We start from the raw sequence: 19,408 nt of genomic DNA on the forward strand, positions 1-19,408 counted from the left end.
CCTATGCCAACCATATACATTAGCTCTAATTATTACATCAATGTTGATAAGGTAAGTGTGCATATCAGCACCTAAAGACAAGAAAGTTGGGAATGGACACGGTTAAGTAATTTGCCCAAAGTTATGTAACTGTTAGATGGCAAAGCCAGTATTCAAACCCATGCCATCTGACTCCATCTGACTCCAAACACCAGCCTGACTCTATGATGCCTCCCAAGAGGGAAGCTGAGATGTTGACACACATGTAAATTAGAAAAGTACCTTCAAATTCAACACCAGGATTTATCATGACGTAGCAATGTAAATAACTGAAAAGTGAACATTTTATTTCCAGTTATTGAAAAAGAGATTTCTCAGTACCATAAGAAAACAGATTTTAGAAACGCTGAATCACTCTAACAGTGTCTGATCCAAATTGCTTATAGAAATATTTTTTGGTTTCCTACATGTATATGAGAAGTGGACCTTACTGAAAACAGAAACTTTTAATACTCTGGTAAAAGTATGGTGTAGCAAATAGATCATTTTCCTAAAATGATCTCGAGTATTCACTATGGAATGCTGGGGAACATAAGCCACCTGGGCCAGGGCTCCCTGTTTCTTCAGCAAGAGGAACTGCACCAGAACTCACCCTCCCATGGACCAGGGGTTTATCTCCCCTACCCCAGGGGTGCTGCAACGTCCCATAGTCCTCCAGGGCTGGTCAGCTGATCTTCCTAGCTAATTCTTATAAATAACCTATACAGCCCAAATTTTATGCAGTATGCTACCTTAAGGTGCTTTCAAGCCTGCCCTTAATCAAGAGAACAATGATGTGGGGTAGGAGCCGGGGGCGGGGGAGCATCCCCTGGCACACCATTCTATGGCCAGCAGCACCCACCGAGCACAATTTCCTGGGTGATAAAGGGAAAATCATGGGATCTCTCTTCACTAAGTATTCTTGTCTTACAAGTTCCTACAATTAGGTCAATTTCTTAGTGGATAAATCTACCCCCATATAAAATTCATCCTAAGCCATTATACAACACAGAGGATAAAAAGATTAACAAATTCTCATAAAAAAAAAAAAGAAAGATAAAACAGGACTTCTTTCTCCAACTCGATTTGCATACTGATGGAATAATACTTTGTATTTCTTCCTTATAAATACATGCTTTAATGGCAATATTAGCTAAAAGCCACTGACTACAACTATGTGTCAGTCATTTAGCCATTACCTTCATGTATCTTTTTTAATGCTGGTGCCTACTCTATAGGTTGGTATTTATTATCACTCCATTTTGCAGATGAGGAAAATGCAGGCCAAAAGATGAAGTAACCTGCACAAAGTTACACAGCCAGTACAGGGCAGAGGCTGAATGACGTTAACCATGACTAGCTTGCTTTAATTCACTGATCTTTGTAACAACCTCATGAAGTTTGAGGGCAGCATATTAAAATACGCATAATGGGACCCCTGGGTGGCTCAGTTGCTTGCATGTCTGACTCTTGATTTCAGCTCAGGTGATGATCCTAGGGTTGTGGGATCAAGCCCTGCATCGGAGTCCGTGCTGAGCATGAAGCCTGCTTAAGATTTTCTCTCTCTCCCTCTCTCTCTCTCTGCCCCTCCCCCAACTCACCTGCACACACACTCTGTCTCTCTCTCCAAAATATAAATGAATGAATGAATGAATGAATGAATGAATAAAGAAATAAAATAGGCATGCTTTACACTGGTGAAAAAATTCAAGGTCTATCGAGATCTAAGAACATGCTCAGGATTAAGTTCAATCAGCATTAACAGGCATAAGTAAAATAATTTCACAAAAGCCAGTCTAACATTCAGTACCAAAGCAACAGCAAATGCTGCACACGGAGCTCTGGTTTACACACATATTATAACATGACGTGTGATCAAACATCTTTTTTAACGTAAAGAAAAGTTCAGCTGTTTGTTAGTATAATAGGGAAGGACAGGATAAAATCAGCAGAGAGGGCAAGGTGAGGACCTGAGGTCCGCGGGTGGGGAAAAACAGGTAGTCTGTAACAGTGCTGGGAGTATCTTACCACAGCAAACGCCCTTGTGCGTAAGGTCCCTCTTAGAGCATAACAGACCCTACCTCCTCCCCGCCTCAGACTCCCCTCAGGAATCTGACAATCAAGACACCTAACTAAAATGAGTAACCCACAAAACTCATGTTGTATGAGGGATGGTATGACCAGTCTGACTCCTCACACAATGGAATGGAGCCAGTCAGGAATGCACAACCCAGCGGCTAGAGTTATCCTGCCAATAAGGGTAGAACACGAGAAGGAACACGGGGAAAGGGGAGGGGAAAGACTGACCAGAACCTTAGAAAACAAGGACCCTTGCCTACAGTCACGAGCACTCACTTTCCAATGTCCCTTCTCTGTAAGGAGAGCTTTCTGATCTTGTACTCTGATAACTCTGCCTGCTGCTCATTTTGTGCCCACCTCTTTCATTCCTCAAAGCAGCAAGACAATGAATCCTGGGTATTGAGGTAAAAAATCCTGCACCACCAGCACTGAATTTTTTCCTGACTGTAACTGAACAAGACCCGATGCTGATGTAATGGCTACATGGGGTACAGAAAACTGTAGCAGAATTTCAAATTACCCAGTGAATTTCTATGCCTCCATTTATTATCGGCTTGGCATAATAAATTAATTGAGGACCATATGACTGCTTATAAATAACTCAAACAACCAACGTTAATATTTAATGAACCTCTCATTCTCACTCTATAAATATTTTAATACTTCCAATGAAGACATGCTACAACAGAAAGACTACAAAAAGCCAGGTATCAAGTCTGAAATTTGCTTATATGGCAGTCAATATCATACTAAGATGATACATTATCAGAAGCAAAAAAAAAAAAAAAAGGATCACCTTTTCCCCAACTTACTAAAGAATTAAAAAAAGAAACAAAGGAAAGCAGAAGCTGATGATAATTGATCTGGTGATACAGTGGCCTAAATTCCACAGGGAATTTAGTAATGACACCTTCTCTCAGATTTCACACAAGATACAAAGTCAAATCTGGGACAGCATTATGCATACCTTAGAAACACAAAACCTCTACATTAAAATACATGCTCCCAATGATCACTTGAATGGTATCATTTTCAACATTCAAAAAAAGTAAAATTTAGCATGTTTCTGAATTATATGTTGATGTTTGGGATGCCTGGGTGGCTCAGTCAGTTAAGCTTCTGACTTCAATTCACGTCATGATCTCACAGTTCGTGAGTTCGAGCCCCACATTGGGCTGTCTGCTGTCAGCACAGAGCCTGCTTGGGATCCTCTGTACCCCTCCTTTTCTGCCCCTCCCCTGCTTGGGCTCTCTCTCGCTCACTCTCTTTCCCTCTCTCAAATTAAATGAATAAACTTATTTTTTAAAAATATATGTTGATGTTTTAAGTTTTCTTGATCCATTCTTTAAAGAATATGCAAGACCAAGAGGTTTTGATCTCAACTCTCTTGATTTATAATTTTCCATTTCTACTTTTGACGTTACACTTGACTTTCTTGAAGCTGGAGGATGGAAAAAGCAAGAAAAGCAGGTCTAACAAAGCTTCTGATTAGCTGGTTCATGAAACAGAGGCAGAAACAATAAGCTACTCCCTTCCATCTTTGTTCACAACCAACATTCTTAAAGTGACCGCCTCAGGCGTGCTCAGCACTCCCTCTCAGGTATTTGGTGCTCCCTGGTAACCGCGGGGGAAAGAGCTGCCGCAGGACTTCCAACGTGGTGGTGGCAGCAGGAAATTAGTCTCCGTAAGTTACAGAACTCGTTTTATGACATGATAGATCAACATGTGATAACTCAATCGGATCCTCTTAGAAAAACAGCTCTAGCCTACATTAGTAACAGGAAGATGACACAGTATTCCTGAAGTCCTCTTTTCTGTGTCTTATAATATCAAGACAAATGATCAGTACTTGTACAATAAAGGCTAAAATATTTTACAAGACACAAGACCAGCTTCCACTTTCCAGAAACATCAGAGAATTTACTTCAGATTCGATGTAGGATATTTGTTCTTTGACAACACCCATGTAATTCTCTTCTGAGATGTTACCACAAAGCTATAGTAACCATTAAGATCAGCCACAGCAACAAAAAATAATCACTGATGATGGCTTAAATCCCAGGACACAAGTATAAAATAGTTCTGATTTGTCCCTAGGAAAATTCACATTTGTTTTAGTGTTCCTTAACTGCAATCTTTCTCTTACAGAGTAAATTTGAAACATTACTTTTCTCTTTTCTTCCTCTCGTAACATCAGTGGCCAGCTCAGGAAAATCAAGTGTTTTGGAACGTACTGCATATGTCTACCACTCCCTTGCATTGCAGGCAACAGAGAAAGAAATAGAAAGCACAGTTTCATATTAACCAATCATTTTCTAAAAAACACAAAGCTTCTATGAAATAGTATTGTAATGAATTAACTACTACCATACGGGATAAACCAAGAAATGTGCCAATGAACAACTTAAAAGGCAATGCAATACTGGGTTCTGATTAACCCTTAACTGCTAAATAATCAATACATAAGTAAATTTGCTTCTCTTTCTTTACTAGAAAAGCCTTTGGGAAAATAAAACACAATAAACGTAGCAGTGCTTCTCAAGGAAGCCCCAGGAGGAAAGTGAGTATCTATCCAAGGGTTCATGAGTAATATTCACCTCAAACTCAAAATTTCTTTGAAGTTTCCTCTTACAGCTTTAAATATTATAAAAATTTCTATTCTTCCTTATAATACAAACATATTTATCATAAAGGTGTCATGTCCTTACTACCAATTTAAAAAATGAAAGAGGAAAGGTGACTGGGTGGATCAGTCAGTCAAGCGTCTAACTTCAGCTCAGGTCATGAACTCACAATTCATGAATTCAAGCCCCGTGTTGGGCTCTGTGCTGACAGCTCAGAGCCTGGAGCCCGCTTCTGATTCTGTGTCTCCCTCCCTCTCTCTCTCTGCCCTTTCCCTGCTCATGCTCTGTCTCTCTCACTTTCCCTAAATTTTTAGGGGAGCCTGGGTGGCTCAGTTGGTTAAGCATTTGACTTTGGCTCAGGTCATGATCTCACGGCTCATGGGTTCAAGCACCGCATCAGGCTCTGGGTTGACAGCTAGCTCAGAGCCTGGAGCATGTCTTCAGATTCTGTGTCTCCCTCTCTTCTCTCTCTGACCCTACCCTGCTCATGCTGTCTCTCTCTCTCCCTCTCTCTCAAAAATAAATAAAACATTAAAAAATTAAAAATAAATAAGATAAAATAAATAAATTTTTTAAAAATGAAAAAAAAATGAAAGGGCACAAATGTCTTCTATGATCACTTTGTGGTTTCATGGAACTTAGATACTCACCTCTTCCTCAAAACCTAGTTTAAAAATCATGGGTAGAGAGTAATTTGGCATATGAATTGCTCCATTTATTGCTTGTCTTTTTTTCTCATTATTAATAATATTTGATATCAAAAGCCTTACTGTAGCTACTTTTACTATTTTTAAGCTTTGGTACTCAGAATTACCACCAATGTTGTCTGTTTTGGTTAACTGCTCACTTACTCTTTCATACTAACCAGATCTCCAAGCATCACCCTTCTTGCTGATTTTAAAACCATGACACTTGTTTGGCACAAAAAAAACTTCTTTTTTACATGCAGCTTTCTCCAACTGACTACGATGTGCCTACACCATGCCCCTATGTTTGTGGCCTGTCTAGGGCCAAGAAAGAGAAAGAAAACGTATGTTCAGGGCATTCTCTCAAGATAATCTTACCCCAATACAATTATTTGTAGCAGTTACATGTGTTTATTGCGCCAGAGTTAGTTTTAACTATCACAAACAGAAAGTACAAAAATCTCAAGTGTATACAGAGCTTCATGATTTTCACCAATGTAACCAGTGCTCAGATAAAAAAATAAAGTATTACTAGCATATAGCAACTAAATTTTATTTTTCTAGCAAACTCTCCTTCTTCTAATTAGTCTTTGGGTTTCATAGTCAGTTAATTTTATATAGAATCCAAAATATGACGCACTAAATACATTCATTCTACAACTGTATATTAAGAACCTATTATGTGTCAGGTGCCATTCTATGCCCTGGGGATAAACCAGTAAAAAAAACAAAAAATCCTGGCCCACACTAAGCTTATATTCTTGTAAGGGTAAATGAAAATAAACAAGATAAACTAAGTCAAATATGTAGTATGTTAGATGGTAACAGGTATGGAGAAAAAGGAATAGAAAAGCAGCAAAGGAGTTAGAAAATGTCAGAGAGGAAAACTTTTAGAAAGGACCAAGAAAAATCATATTGAAAGATGACATCTGGGTCAAGACCTAAAAGAATAATGGATCTAGGGAACAAAAGGAATATCATACAGAAAAACAAATACAGGGGCACCTGGTGGCTCAGTTAGTTAAGTGCCGGACTCCTGATTATGGCTCAGGTCAAGATCTCATAGTTCATGAGTTCAAACCCCATATCGGGTTCTGTGCTGACAGCATGGAGCCTGCTTGGGATTCTCTCTCTTCCTCCCTGTGCCCCTGCCCTGCTCATGCTCTGTTTCAAAACAAATATATAAACAGTTGTTAAAAATTAAAAGAAAAAAAAGAACAAATACAAAGCTCTGAGGCGGAAGCATGGCTGGTGTTATTTGAGAAAGGGCAAGCAGGCCACAGGACTGGGCAAAAGGGAAGGGAGTAGAAGACGAAGAGAGGCAGGAGGGCAATGGGGAGAGGACTCAGAGCTGGTGGGGCCTCGCAGGTCAACTGTAAGGAATCTGGATCTCTGAGAAGGGAAGCCACTGAAGGATACAGAATGTAAGGGTGATCTATCTCAACAGTACCGCTGGCCGTTTGGCTAAAAGAGATGAAAGGGAAAAGACGGGGAGCAGGGCGGACCATGCGGCAACGACGGGACTCTTCCGGGCAAGAGGCCCCAGAGGCCGGGACTGGTGCTGGCGGTGCAGAGAGCAGTGTGACGTCAGGTTCTGCGTCTCCTACACGACCTGCGGGAGAGGAGGTCAGAGAGACCACGCGCCTGAGATGAAGCGCCTGAAGGGGCAGACGCAAACCTGGCGAGTGTGGTGTCCCAGCAGCCCGGTTAGCGAGTGAGAAAGAATCTTAACCAAATAAAGGAGGAATGATGAGAACCTCTGGATTCAGCAACAACAGAGAACCTGAATGGAGTATGTGCAAGAGCGAAGAAGATTGGAGAAATCTGAGACCGTGTGTACTGACAACCTGTTTACGGCATTTTGACAGAAAGGGAGGGAAAGACGGGGGCAGTGGCCAAAGCAGGAAGTAGGAACAGGACTTCTTTCAAAATGGGAGAACGGACTAGAGCTAGCGAGAATGACCGGGGAGAGGGAGGAAAAGGACTCAGGAGAGAGGGGGAGGAGTGCTGGAGCCACGGGGAGGACCCTGCTTCGTGAGTGGGAGAGCCGGCCTCAGGCAGGTCGTGGGGAGTTCCTCCCCCACAGGCGAGGAGGCGGAGGGCACGGACCCACACGTGCAGCCTGCAGACCTTCTCTTCAATGGCTTCCATTCTCTCCGTGGAGGAGGATGCAAGACGCCCGCCCTGCCCGACGGCTGACACAGGAGAACCTACCAGTAGTTGACCAGGAGTCTGGGAGAGGGAGGGACCAGGGAAATATGACTACCAGCTAGCCCTAAGGATTCACCGAGGCTGGAGATCAGAAATTTAAAGTGAGACCTGCAGAACGGTTATGTTCATTTTTTTTTCTACAAATACATTCAGATGCAGGGGTACAAGGAAGGAGCTGAGTGTATACAAGACTATGGTTATCATGACTGACCATGGAATTTAAGCTGGGTAAGGAAAATAAGACATCAGGAGGATGAGGGATAAACAGTATTAAAAAAAAAATGGTAATATTCAAAAGACTGAAGTTCCCAACAGGCTCGAGGAATTATTGCAGTAATAGAAACTGTAATATGAAAAGAAGTGGTAGAGGGGAAACTGAAATGAAGATCATGGAGGGTGGAAGTTTGGATAAAAACAAGGTCTAAAGTTGAGCAGAGGGCAAAAGTCTGAAGTTGGCAGACAGCAAAAGTCAATGTAAATGAATTCCCAGTCTAAAGACACCAGGGTACTGGAAGAATTATCCACATGAATACTGAATACTGAAATCACCAAGAATTCAAACACAAGTAGTAACAGTGAATGGCAGTGATGTAAGAGTAAAATCTGTTAGGAGGCCCCAGGGCTCTGGCATTTCGGCATACAACATGAGCAGAGGCACAGACGGCTATTACTGCAGACGATCTTTTTAAGCAAGCTTGTGTAAGAAAACAACCCAGAAAGTAAGAGTGTCTCTCTCCAAGGCAACAGGTAGGTTTATCTATACCCACAGAAGACAGTCTTCTCCTCCAGGACATGAGCCGACATGATTAGTGTCCAGTACAAAAGATTCTAGTTCCTTTCCTTTCACTCAAACCACTGTTTGTACAGGTACCATCTGCCCTCTTAAAGTCACCTTTGCTAACTTTGGCATTGGTGTGGGGAGCCAGTGTAAGCAAATGCTGTGAATGGGCCTACTGTTCGTGCTGTTCCAAGTTAAGTCCTTTGTTTCTAACCCAGAAGTCTCCTGTCCTCTGCTGGCATCCACAACATTGTAGTAGTGAACTTGCTAGCTTACAATTAGGGTAGAATCCCAGACCTTTGAAAAGTTTTTGATAAAACCCCTCAATGAACAGGAGGAAGGGATGAGAGATTACTGAAATAGGATGCCCAGAAGGTGGTATAGTTTAAAAACAAGAAATAAAGTTTGGAGGCATTTTACAACAGAGAATGGTCTGGGAAAAGCAACGAGAAGCAAATAAAACACTAGCAGGCTCAGCAGTTTGAAGAGAGCAGGACTATTATTGCTTGAGACAGTTAGAAGTAGTGTCAGAAGAGAAGCCAGAAGTAACTGATTAGAGCAAAAAAATGCAAGTAATATTAACAAAGAGACTGACGATAAAGAGGAATGTGCTTATGACTGACCTTGAGTTCCAGGGACCTTAAGAAAGATTTTTAGGAGGCAGGGGGAGGGGGGGGTTGGGGGGTTTGGGGATCAGATCTGCATACACAGGGTAAGAGATCTGTGAATCTTGGGCTTCTTGCATGACTTACATTAACAGGAAAAGAGGGCATGGTTAAGTTAGTTGTGATTAGTCTTAATCAGATTAAATTCACCCATGTGTTTTAGCATCCCTAGTCCCCATTTTACTCATCTAATATCTACTATGCAAAAATTTCTTTCTTACCAAACAGAACATCATTTTAGAAAATTTAGAGCATACAAATTTTAAAATACATAAATGCCAAAAATGTTAAGACAGTAAGTGTTAACTTACTTGAATTAAATCTAAAATGCCAAGTTCACTTTCTGAAGAATCCACACAGAAGACAAAATATAATGTTGCATAATGTCTATAAATCAGTTTGTTGTCAGATCCTCCAATTAACCTAAATGACAAAACAAAACAAAAAATGGAATGTTATAGGAATAAAATGAAACACATTTTCACGAGCTCAAGCAAACTGACAAGGTGTTTAAAACCTTTTATAAAATGTCTGGTCATAACATTTAATGGCCCAGCATTCAAGTGCACTTAGAGCCTACGTCAATTATCATGGCTGTTTTCTCCAGAGATGACAAGTAAAAGAAGCTGGTGCTTAATTTTAGTTCATTCATTCATTAAACTGTATACTGAGTACCTACCATTTGCCAGGTACTGACAGTGGGTAAGAAATAGTAAACAAATATGAAAGAAAAGAAGATCAAAGCAGAGAGCACTACAAAGAGATTCAAATAAGGGTACACCATATTGATGGATTTGCTCCCTAAGATGGATTCTTAAGAGTGCCGTGAAGCGGCTGTGAGCTAGGGGCTGCCAGGTGGCACCGCTGGTTAAGCTGAGTGATAGGTAGAGTGTCTGACTCTTGATTTTGGCTCAAGTCTTGGTCTCATGGTTCCTGGGATCTAGCCCCAAGCTGGGCTCTGTGCTGACAGAGTGGAGCCTACTTGGGATTTGCCCTCTCCTTCTCTCTCTGCCCTTCCCCTGATCACACTCCTTCACTCTTTTTCAAAAAACTAAATAAATTTATAATTATAAATGTATATTAGAAAATTTAACTGGAACATGATATAACCTTTTAAGAAATTCAAGTAAACTTTCTACATGATTAAAAAGTAATTTATGATCAAGAAAGAATGAATTTTCTATTATCCAAACTATTTTGCATAATATACATCATACACATTAAAATACAGAAAAGTATAGGTTTCTTTGCCTAATGTGTGATTATTCATAATGGGGCTCAGCTAAAGTTTAGTTTTTGAATTGCCAATGAGGAAATATTAAGAAATTTATTATATAAATGCTAGAGGGATCATTTATAAAGCTATTTTGAGAACACACTGTTTTCATAGAATCTATTAATTTAAAAGTATTTATAATACTTGGCAAGCTAATTATAACTATTTTTTTATTCATTTTAACTTTTTCTGGGCTTTTTTGTTAGTTCTTTTATGTTTATTTTTGAGAGAGAGAGAGAGAGAGAGCAGGGAAGGGAGAGAAAGGGAAACACAGAATCTGAAGCAGGCTCCAGGCTCCGAGCTGTCAGCACAGAGCCCAAAGTGGGCTTGAACTCGCCAAAGGCGAGATCATGACCTGAGCTGAAGTCAGACACTTAACCGACTGGGCCACCCAGGCGCCCCATAAGATTTTATTTTTATATGTTAGTCATAGAAAACTTAATTTTCTACAAGGATACACAAGAAACTGAGAAAGACTAGAGTCAGGAAAGGGAGACTTAGTTTATAATTTTACATGTCCCTGTACTGTTTGAATTTTTGCCATATGAGTGTACTATCTTTAAATAAAATGCCTTCCTAAGATTTAAAAAAAAAAGCAAAGATTGCAAACTTCAAAAAAGTTAGATTTACAGCTAACATAGGTGGTAATTAATTTCCTAATCCAATTCATGAAAAGTAGGCCATTTTTAGCATAACCACTTAAACAACATATATTTCAATCTTAGAGCCAAAGATTAGAAACGTGCATGGAACGTGTTACTTACAATCCTCCTTCTAGGAAATTACAAACATTTTCATCCCTCTTAGATACCAAATGGAATGTCTCCCTGATGATCTGCTGCTGTGTATCTTCACTCTGAGAAAGAATAATGTTAGGATTACATTTCTAGGTTTAACAACATTTTAAGAATTTTAAGAGTAAAAGGCAGTAACATCTGTCTGGGACGTTAAGAATGGTCCTTGGAGAGCTAACATCACATTTCACAAAAACAGAATCCACCATTTTCTGATGAAGAACAAAAAGAAAAAAAAAAAAAACCCAAAACAAACATTTTACAGTTTGCTACTAGACTAAAACTAACATTTCTAAGTTTCAAAAACCAAAGAGAAAAAAAAAAACAAGGAGAAAAATATTAGATGAATTAAAGACACTAGTATTAGGGACACTAGGGATTAACCAGTCAAAGCCCATTGTTTTACATTTGAGTAAACTGAAACAGAGAGGTAAAGTTATAAATAATTCATGTACCTAATCTATATTTTATTGGAAGAAAAACACAGTAGTTTAGAGCTTCCAATTGTTTAAATGCACACTGAGATGAATTCATCCATAATACTCATATATGCACAGCCTAAAACCAAGAATTGGCTCAACAGATATTAAATTAACCAAGCAATTCACATCCCAGTAAAAAAGAGTCAACCTCTTAAACACTGCAATAGAAAACCGGGCAAAACTGGGGCGCCTGGGTGGCTCAGTCGGTTAAGTGTCTGACTTCGCCTCAGGTCATGATCTCACGGTCCGTGGGTTAGAGCCCCGCATCAGGCTCTGTGCTGACCGCTCAGAGCCTGGAGCCTGCTTCAGATTCTGTATCTTCCTCTCTCTCTGCCCCTCCCCATGACTTGTGCTCTGTCTGTCTGTCTGTCTGTCTCTCTCCCAATCTCTCTCTGTCTCTCAAAAATAAACATTTAAGAAAAAAGAAAACCAGGCAAAATCACAAATAGGAACTTCACAGGAAAGGAAATATGATGGTCCATACATAAATGAAAAGAAGTTAAACTGTAATAAAGTAAAATACAAATTAAAGTGCAATGAAATACCTCCACATACACCACATTAGCCAAGTGTCAAAGTCTGACGGTACCAAATATGGGGCCAACGGAACTCATCATACCAAGTGGGAGGATAAATGGTATAACCACCTGGGGAAACAGTTTAATAATCCAGCATTTCCTCTCCTACATACTATACTAAACCATATGATATCATTGTTTTTGAAGATCAAGAAAAAAAAGCAATGTGGGCAATTACACATATATGATAAACTTATAACCTATGTACCAAGAGACATGTCGATCTTCATCAAGGCACTGTAACGACAAAAAAAACCTGAAATGACCCAAATGTCCACCAATTCCAGAATGGACAAATGTTTACAACATGGAATCCTAGAAGTAAAACTTAAAGAAATACATTATACCCATCAATATGAAGGATCCTCAAAAACTTAATGCGAAAAAGGAAGGTATCTTAGCTCGGGCTACCATAACAAAATACCATAGACTCGGCGGCTTATCTAAAAGAAATTTATTTTTTCATTATTGCAGAAACTAGTGATTCAAGATCAAAGTGCCGGCATTTAAAAAAAAATGCTGGCATAGTTGGTTTCTGGTGAGCTCTCTCTCCCCGGCTTGAAGCCAGATTCTTCTCACAGTGTCCTCACAGGGTAGGGAGGGCCAACAGGAACGAACTCTCTGGGGTCTCTTACAAGCACACTAGTATCATGAGGGCCCCACCTCATGAATTCATCTACACCTAAGTATCTCGCAAAGCCCCAACAGCAAATACCATCAAATTGGGGGTTAGGGCTTCAACACAGGAATTTGGGGGTGGGGGGCAGAATTCAGTCTACAGCAGGGGAAGAAAACAAATACCAGAATGACATGTAATCATTCCAGTAATTTCAAAAACATGCAAAAACAAATAATATTTTCTTTAATGACACAATACAGGTAATAAAAACAAAACTATAAAGAAAATCAACTGAATGATTATCAAATTTCAAAGGACTGATTTCCTAAAGACTGTATTCTTTAACCACGTTGGAATTAGGTAAAATAATCCATAATTAAAAGGATGTTTTGGGGGCACCTGGCTGGCTCTGTCAAAAGAGCATGCAATTTTTTTTACATTTATTTATTTATTTTAATGTTTTTTATTTATTTTTGAGAGACAGAGAGAGACAGTGCAAGCAGAAAAGCGTCAGAGAGAGAAGGAGACACAGAATCAGAAGCAGGCTCCAGGCTCTGAGCTGTCAGCACAGACCCCCACACGGGGCTCAAACTCACGAACCGTGAGATCATGACCTGAGCCGAAGCCAACACTTAACCGACTGTGCCACCCAGGTGCCCCATTGATATTTATTTATTTTTGAGAGACAAAGGATGAGCAGGGGAGGGGCAGAGAGAGAGGGAGACACAGAATCCACAGCACAGACAGAGCCTGACACAGGCAGGAGAGCATGCAACTTTTCATCTTGGGGTCATGAGTTTGAGCCCCACGATGGACGTAGAGATCACTTAAATAAATTAAAAAATAATAATAACAATAATTAAAAGAATATTTTTTTAAAAATCACAAACAGGCATTCAAATTGGAAAGAAGTAACACTTCTATTCACAGATGACATTTGTGACAGACTTGTCATATATCTAAAAACTTCTGAAGAATCGATTAAAAACTTAGTTAATAAATCTACCCAAGTTCAAGAAACAAAATGAACACTCAAAAACCAACTGTATTTCTAGACACTAGTAATGAATAATCCAAAAGGGAAGCCTAGTTACACATGCTTGCAGAAATTTAATAGGTAAGTTAATATGATGAACATATTACACCAATAAATTTAAAAATCTAAGATGAAGTGGCAAAAATGCTTTTAAAAAATTAGTAAAATGGTCCAAAGGAGAAGTAGCAAAACTTCAATAAACCTAATATCATAAAGAGAATACACCGTAATTTAAAATATCTCTACCTAAAATAAATCAAGCCCTGATGGCTTTAACACCAAGTTTGACCAATGATTCAAGAAAGAGATCATTCCATGAGGCGCCTGGGTGGCTCAGTTGGTTACGTGTCTAACTTCAGCTCAGGTCACGCTCTCACAGTTTGTGGGTTTGAGCCCTGCATCAGGCTCTGTGCTGACAGCTCAGAGCCTGGAGGCTGCTTCAGATTCTGTCTCCCTCTCTCTCTGCCCCTCTCCCACTCACACTGTCTCTCTCTTCCAAAAATAAATGAATATTTTTTAAAAATTAAAAAAAAAGAAAAGAAACAGATCATTCCGATTTTACACAACTCTTCCAGAGCACAAAGAATTAACATCCTCAATTCATTTTATGAAATTAACATAACACAAAATGAGACAAAGAATGTGTGAGAAATGAATACTACAGGCCAATCTCACTAAAGAATAGAGATACAGAAATTAATATTTAAAAAAATTAATATAACATGACCCAAACGTGTTTATTCTAGTGATACGAGGTTGATATAATATTAGAAAACAGACTGATTAATTTTCTACACTAACAGATTCAGAAAGAAAAAACAGGTCATTTCAATGGGTGAAGAAAAAGCATCTGATAAAATTAAACATCAATGCTTGAATTAAAAAAAAAACCTCTTAGCAAATAAAAAGAGAACTTCTAATTAAGACTGTCTTATAAACACCTTTTGCAAACATATTCATGAACAAAATGTTTAAACAGAGTTTCTCTTTTAAGATCAGAAGCAAGATAACTAATAATGGTTTTCTATTCAGTGCCATGCCAGCCGTCATCAGTATAAGAACACGAAAAATAAAAGATAAAAGAATTTGAAACAAACAAATAGAACTGTCATTCAAATACTACAAGATTTTTTGATGTAGAAAATCTAATACAACTTACAAAAAAGTGTTAAAACTAATAGATATAAGACATAGCCAGCACACAGAATTCTATTGCAATTCTAAATGTTTCCAACTATCAGTTGGAAGGTATAATTTAAAAAAGATACTACCTACAATACCATCAAAAAAAATGCAGTGCATAGGAATAAATGAAACAAAACATGCAAGACTGCTATGGAGAAAACATAAAACTTTACTGAAAAAATTTTAAAAAGACACAAATAAATGGAAAAATGTACAGTGATTATAGAATGAATGATTCAATATTATGATGATGTTCTATTTCCCCCAAATGCTCCAAAGGGTCAAGGTAATTCTAATGAAAATCCCAACAGAGAGAGACAGAGAGACAGAGACAGAAACTGAGGGAAACTTGAAAACCTGAATCTGATTCCAAAATACATATATTAGATCAGAAGACAAGAATGATAAGACACTCTCAAATAGTATGTAAGAGGACCTGCTGGGCAGGTAAGAATTATTATAAAGCCACAGTAAATAAGATACCATGATACAGGTACAGAAAGAAATAGGGAAAGTGACTAATGGAACTGAACCTTAAACACACCCACACAAATACAAGGTAATTTAATTTAAAACTGAGTAGGCACTGTAGATCAATACGGAAAGGAAGGGCATTTCCATGAATTGTGCCAGAATAAGTTGTTGTCTGCATTGTTTTATTACAATGAACTTTGACCTCTTACATTACGCTAAAAAAATCACTCCCCGATTGGTTAAAAATGACTGTCAATGCTCAAGCTACAAAGCCTTAAAACTGTAATCAGAAAATATCTATATGACCTTGTAATAGTGCTGAACTTTTATATAAGACATAAATAAAGGCTAACCATAAGAAAAAGACTGGCAAATTTGATATCAAAGACAAGCATTCCTAATGCTCAACAGATACCAGAAAAAGAGAGCTACAAACACAAAGAATATAGCTCCAATACATAAAAAACGGCAAAGGAATAATACCCAGTATATATAAAAAAACACTTAGATGCCAATAAGAAAGAAAAACACCTCAATATAAAAATGACTTGGCAAAACAGAAGACTTAGGAAACTATCAAAAAAAGGAAATGAAAATGGTGAACTATGAAAGATGTTCAACTTCATACAAGAGAAAAAGAAAAGGTTTTGAAAAAGGGGGAGGGGGTAAACCCTCTTATAGTTAAACCTATAACGACAACATGAAGCACTCATGCTACCAGAGAAGAGAGACAAATACATCCAACAATATGAAGGGCAGGAATACGGAGCAAGAAAGCACTGATACTGCTAAAAGAACTGGAAGCTGGTGGAACCACTTCTGGAAACAGACCAGCACTATCTCATAAAGTTGAACATGAACAGACCCAGCAGCTAGTTATACTCCAAAGATTTTTTAAAAAGACAGCTATAAGAATGCTCAGAGCAATAGCACTGTATGTAACAGCAAAAAATAAGTAAATAAGTAAAATGTCCATCAGTGCAAAATATAGAAATCAACTATGTTTTATTCTTGCACGGAATACTACACAGCAATGAAAAATGAATGACCAAATACCAGGAATGATCTGAGAAATGTTAAATTAAAAACAAAAAGAAATCAAGTCACAGAAGAATATAAATACTATGATCCTATTTTTTAAAAGTTCAAAACCACGTAAAACTAAACAGTGAACTGTTTGAGGACAACAATGTGGTAAAACAAAAATAAGAAAATTATTATTTAAAAAATACAAGGTGGTGGTTATCTAAGTACAGGATAAAATGAGAGAGGTGCACAAAAACTTCAAGGGTATTGGTAATTTTTCTTGAAAGAGGATAGTGAACACACAGCAATCAGAGTAGCATTTTTTGTATCTTATGGATATTTAATATGTACATTTGTTTTTCATCTCTTCTATATTTCATAAAATTACTGAGAAAAGTGAGGGTGGAGGAGAAAGCATTGTGTAAGACAGCTGCCCTCTTCCTTTATCATCTCCATCACCTCCTCCTAGTCTTCACCTAGAGCTAAATGGTGTCACTTAAGTGACCTGACTTATTCGTGTAGCTTCGACCTTGTTTATCTCCCCAATCTTTCTCTTTTAATGACAAACATCTTTTTTTCATTTTAGAGATCTCCCTAATCTTTAATTCTATCTCCCCAGTGCTTAAAAGAAGACTATCTTCTTCTCTGAGTTGGTGACAGATGTTTCCAGCTTGCAGAGAGACATCTCCCTTTATATTCCATAAAGTGATATTAAAACTTACTTGTGAAAGACTATATCACATTTTTTCTAAAACCTATTTTTATTTATTTTTTTTTAATTCAAGCATAACTGACATACAATGTTATATTAGTTTCAGGTAGAGGACATAGTGATTCGACAGTTCTATACACTGCTTATCGCTCAGGACACTTAAGTGCAGTCACCATTTGTCACCTTCAACATCCTTACGATGTTATGGACAATATTCCCTCAGCTGTATTTTTCATCTTATTTTTCTCATCATTTTTCATGATGCATTTATTTTAATTAGAAGTCTGTACCTCTTTTTAAAAATTTTTTTTAACTTTTATTTATTTTTGAGAGACAGAGACAGAGTATGAATGGGGGAGGAGCAGAGAGAAAGGGAGACACAGAATCTGAAGCAGGCTCCAGGCTCTGAGCTGTCAGCACAGAGCCTCACGCAGGGCTTGAACCCATGGACCATGAGATCATGACCTGAGTTGAAGTCAGTCGCTTAACTGACTGAGCCACCCAGCCGCCCCTAAAAGTCTGTACCTCTTAACAAAACTCATTTTATTCCTATATTTCTAATCTCAGTTAATGGTATTACCATTCATCCAGTCTCTCTAAAGCCAAAAATCTTGATGATACCTTTTCTTTCACCTCCCATGTCTTTCAGTCACCAAGTCCTGTTAATTCAACCACAATAACCACAGTAAACCTGGATTCAAAGATACTGCCTCAACTTTTACCCAGATGCTTTTTACCCAGAACCACCTAGGGGCACCCGGGTGGTTCAGTCAGTTGGCCGTCCCACTCCTGGTTTCAGCTCACGTCATGATCTTACGGTTCCTGAGATAAAGCCTCATGTCAGGCTCTGTACTGATGGTGTGGAGCCTATTTGGGATTCCCTCTCTCCCCCTCTCTTTCTCAAAATAAACAAGAAAAAAAAAAACCCCAAACCCTAAACATTCACTCTACCATCTGTCTCTCCGCTGCAAACCACCCCGCACATGTCCCCAGAATTACTTCCTAATAAACAGTATTTGTTCCTTTCTTTTCTTAAAGTTGTCCAGTTTCCACCTGACCTAACATCCCAACTCCCCAACAGGCCATACACAATGTCTTCAAAAATTGAATCCAGATGTACCTCTGAGCTTTCATCATCTATCTCTCCTCCCTACACAACCCACTTCAACCACACTGAACTTCTCACCACCACTCCGTTCCCATTTTCCTACTCTCTCACCCCATTCTCTAGCAACACCATTTGAAGACTCAGACCAAACATGATAACTTCTGTGAAGTCTTTTTTTATTTTCCCAAGAAAAATTAGTTCCTTCTTCCTCAGGGCTTCCTTTGTACTGTTTCTATCCCTACGATATACTTTTTTTATAAGTTTATTTATTTATTTTGAGAGAGACAGACAGAGAGAGTCCCAAGCAGGCTCCACATGGTCAGTGCAGAGCCCAACACACGGCTTGATCTCATGAACCATGAGATCACAACCTGAGCTGAAATCAAGAGTCAGACGCTTACCTGACTAAGCCACCCAGATGACGCCTACAACATACTTTTAACAGTGTCCTCAAATTTCCTTTGCAGGTACCTGAGTTCTATGAGACCCTGACCCTTCCAAATCTTCTTTAAATCTGAAATGCATAACACAGTGGATGGCACAAAGTCATCCGTAAGAGTACACTGAATAAATGAGTATCTAATGTAGAAGATGGAATACACATCCATTTATATTATCAAACATATGGGTTACAATACATACTCTCAAAAAGGTGAGGGAAATAAAGTAAATGCAGGATGGTATATAGAGTTAAAGGTATGAGCTCTGTTCTAATTAAGAGATTAAATGCATAAAAACATCTTTTCTGTTGCCTTCCCAAACCTCAGCTAAAACAATATCAAATCTTTTCCCTTTTTGTTTAAAGGGCGTAATCCACAAGAATAAGGAAAACAGAAAAGGAAGGCAAGGGCAACAAAATTTCGCAAGGGGCTAAATGAGTGGTCAAGTATTAAGTAAACCTCAGAAAACTTAATCCCAATTTGGTTACAGAGAAACCCAAAAGCTAACTCAGTATGTGTCACGAAATAGCCAAAAGCTCAAGAATTGGTGCTTTTAGGTACTTCTGGAAGAGAAAATGAAAAGAGGAGTGTAAAATAAAGTTTAAGAAGTAGAAGGA

General features: G+C 38.6%; 1 protein-coding gene across 1 annotated transcript in view; it reads right to left on the reverse strand.

Annotated features, from left to right (window-relative positions):
• The window catches only part of AP3S1 (adaptor related protein complex 3 subunit sigma 1), a 62,088-nt gene that overhangs the window by 32,087 nt on the left and 10,593 nt on the right, over positions 1–19,408 (reverse strand). Inside the window, exons 2-3 of the mRNA XM_029941139.1 lie at positions 11,102–11,223; positions 9,373–9,484 (exon numbers count right to left, since the gene is read on the reverse strand). Coding sequence (XP_029796999.1) covers positions 9,373–9,484; positions 11,102–11,223 — 234 coding nt within the window. The remainder of the gene's footprint in view (positions 1–9,372; positions 9,485–11,101; positions 11,224–19,408) is intronic.

The sequence above is a fragment of the Suricata suricatta genome, chromosome 6 (genome assembly GCF_006229205.1).
Source record: "Suricata suricatta isolate VVHF042 chromosome 6, meerkat_22Aug2017_6uvM2_HiC, whole genome shotgun sequence".
NCBI classification, from domain to species: domain Eukaryota; kingdom Metazoa; phylum Chordata; class Mammalia; order Carnivora; family Herpestidae; genus Suricata; species Suricata suricatta.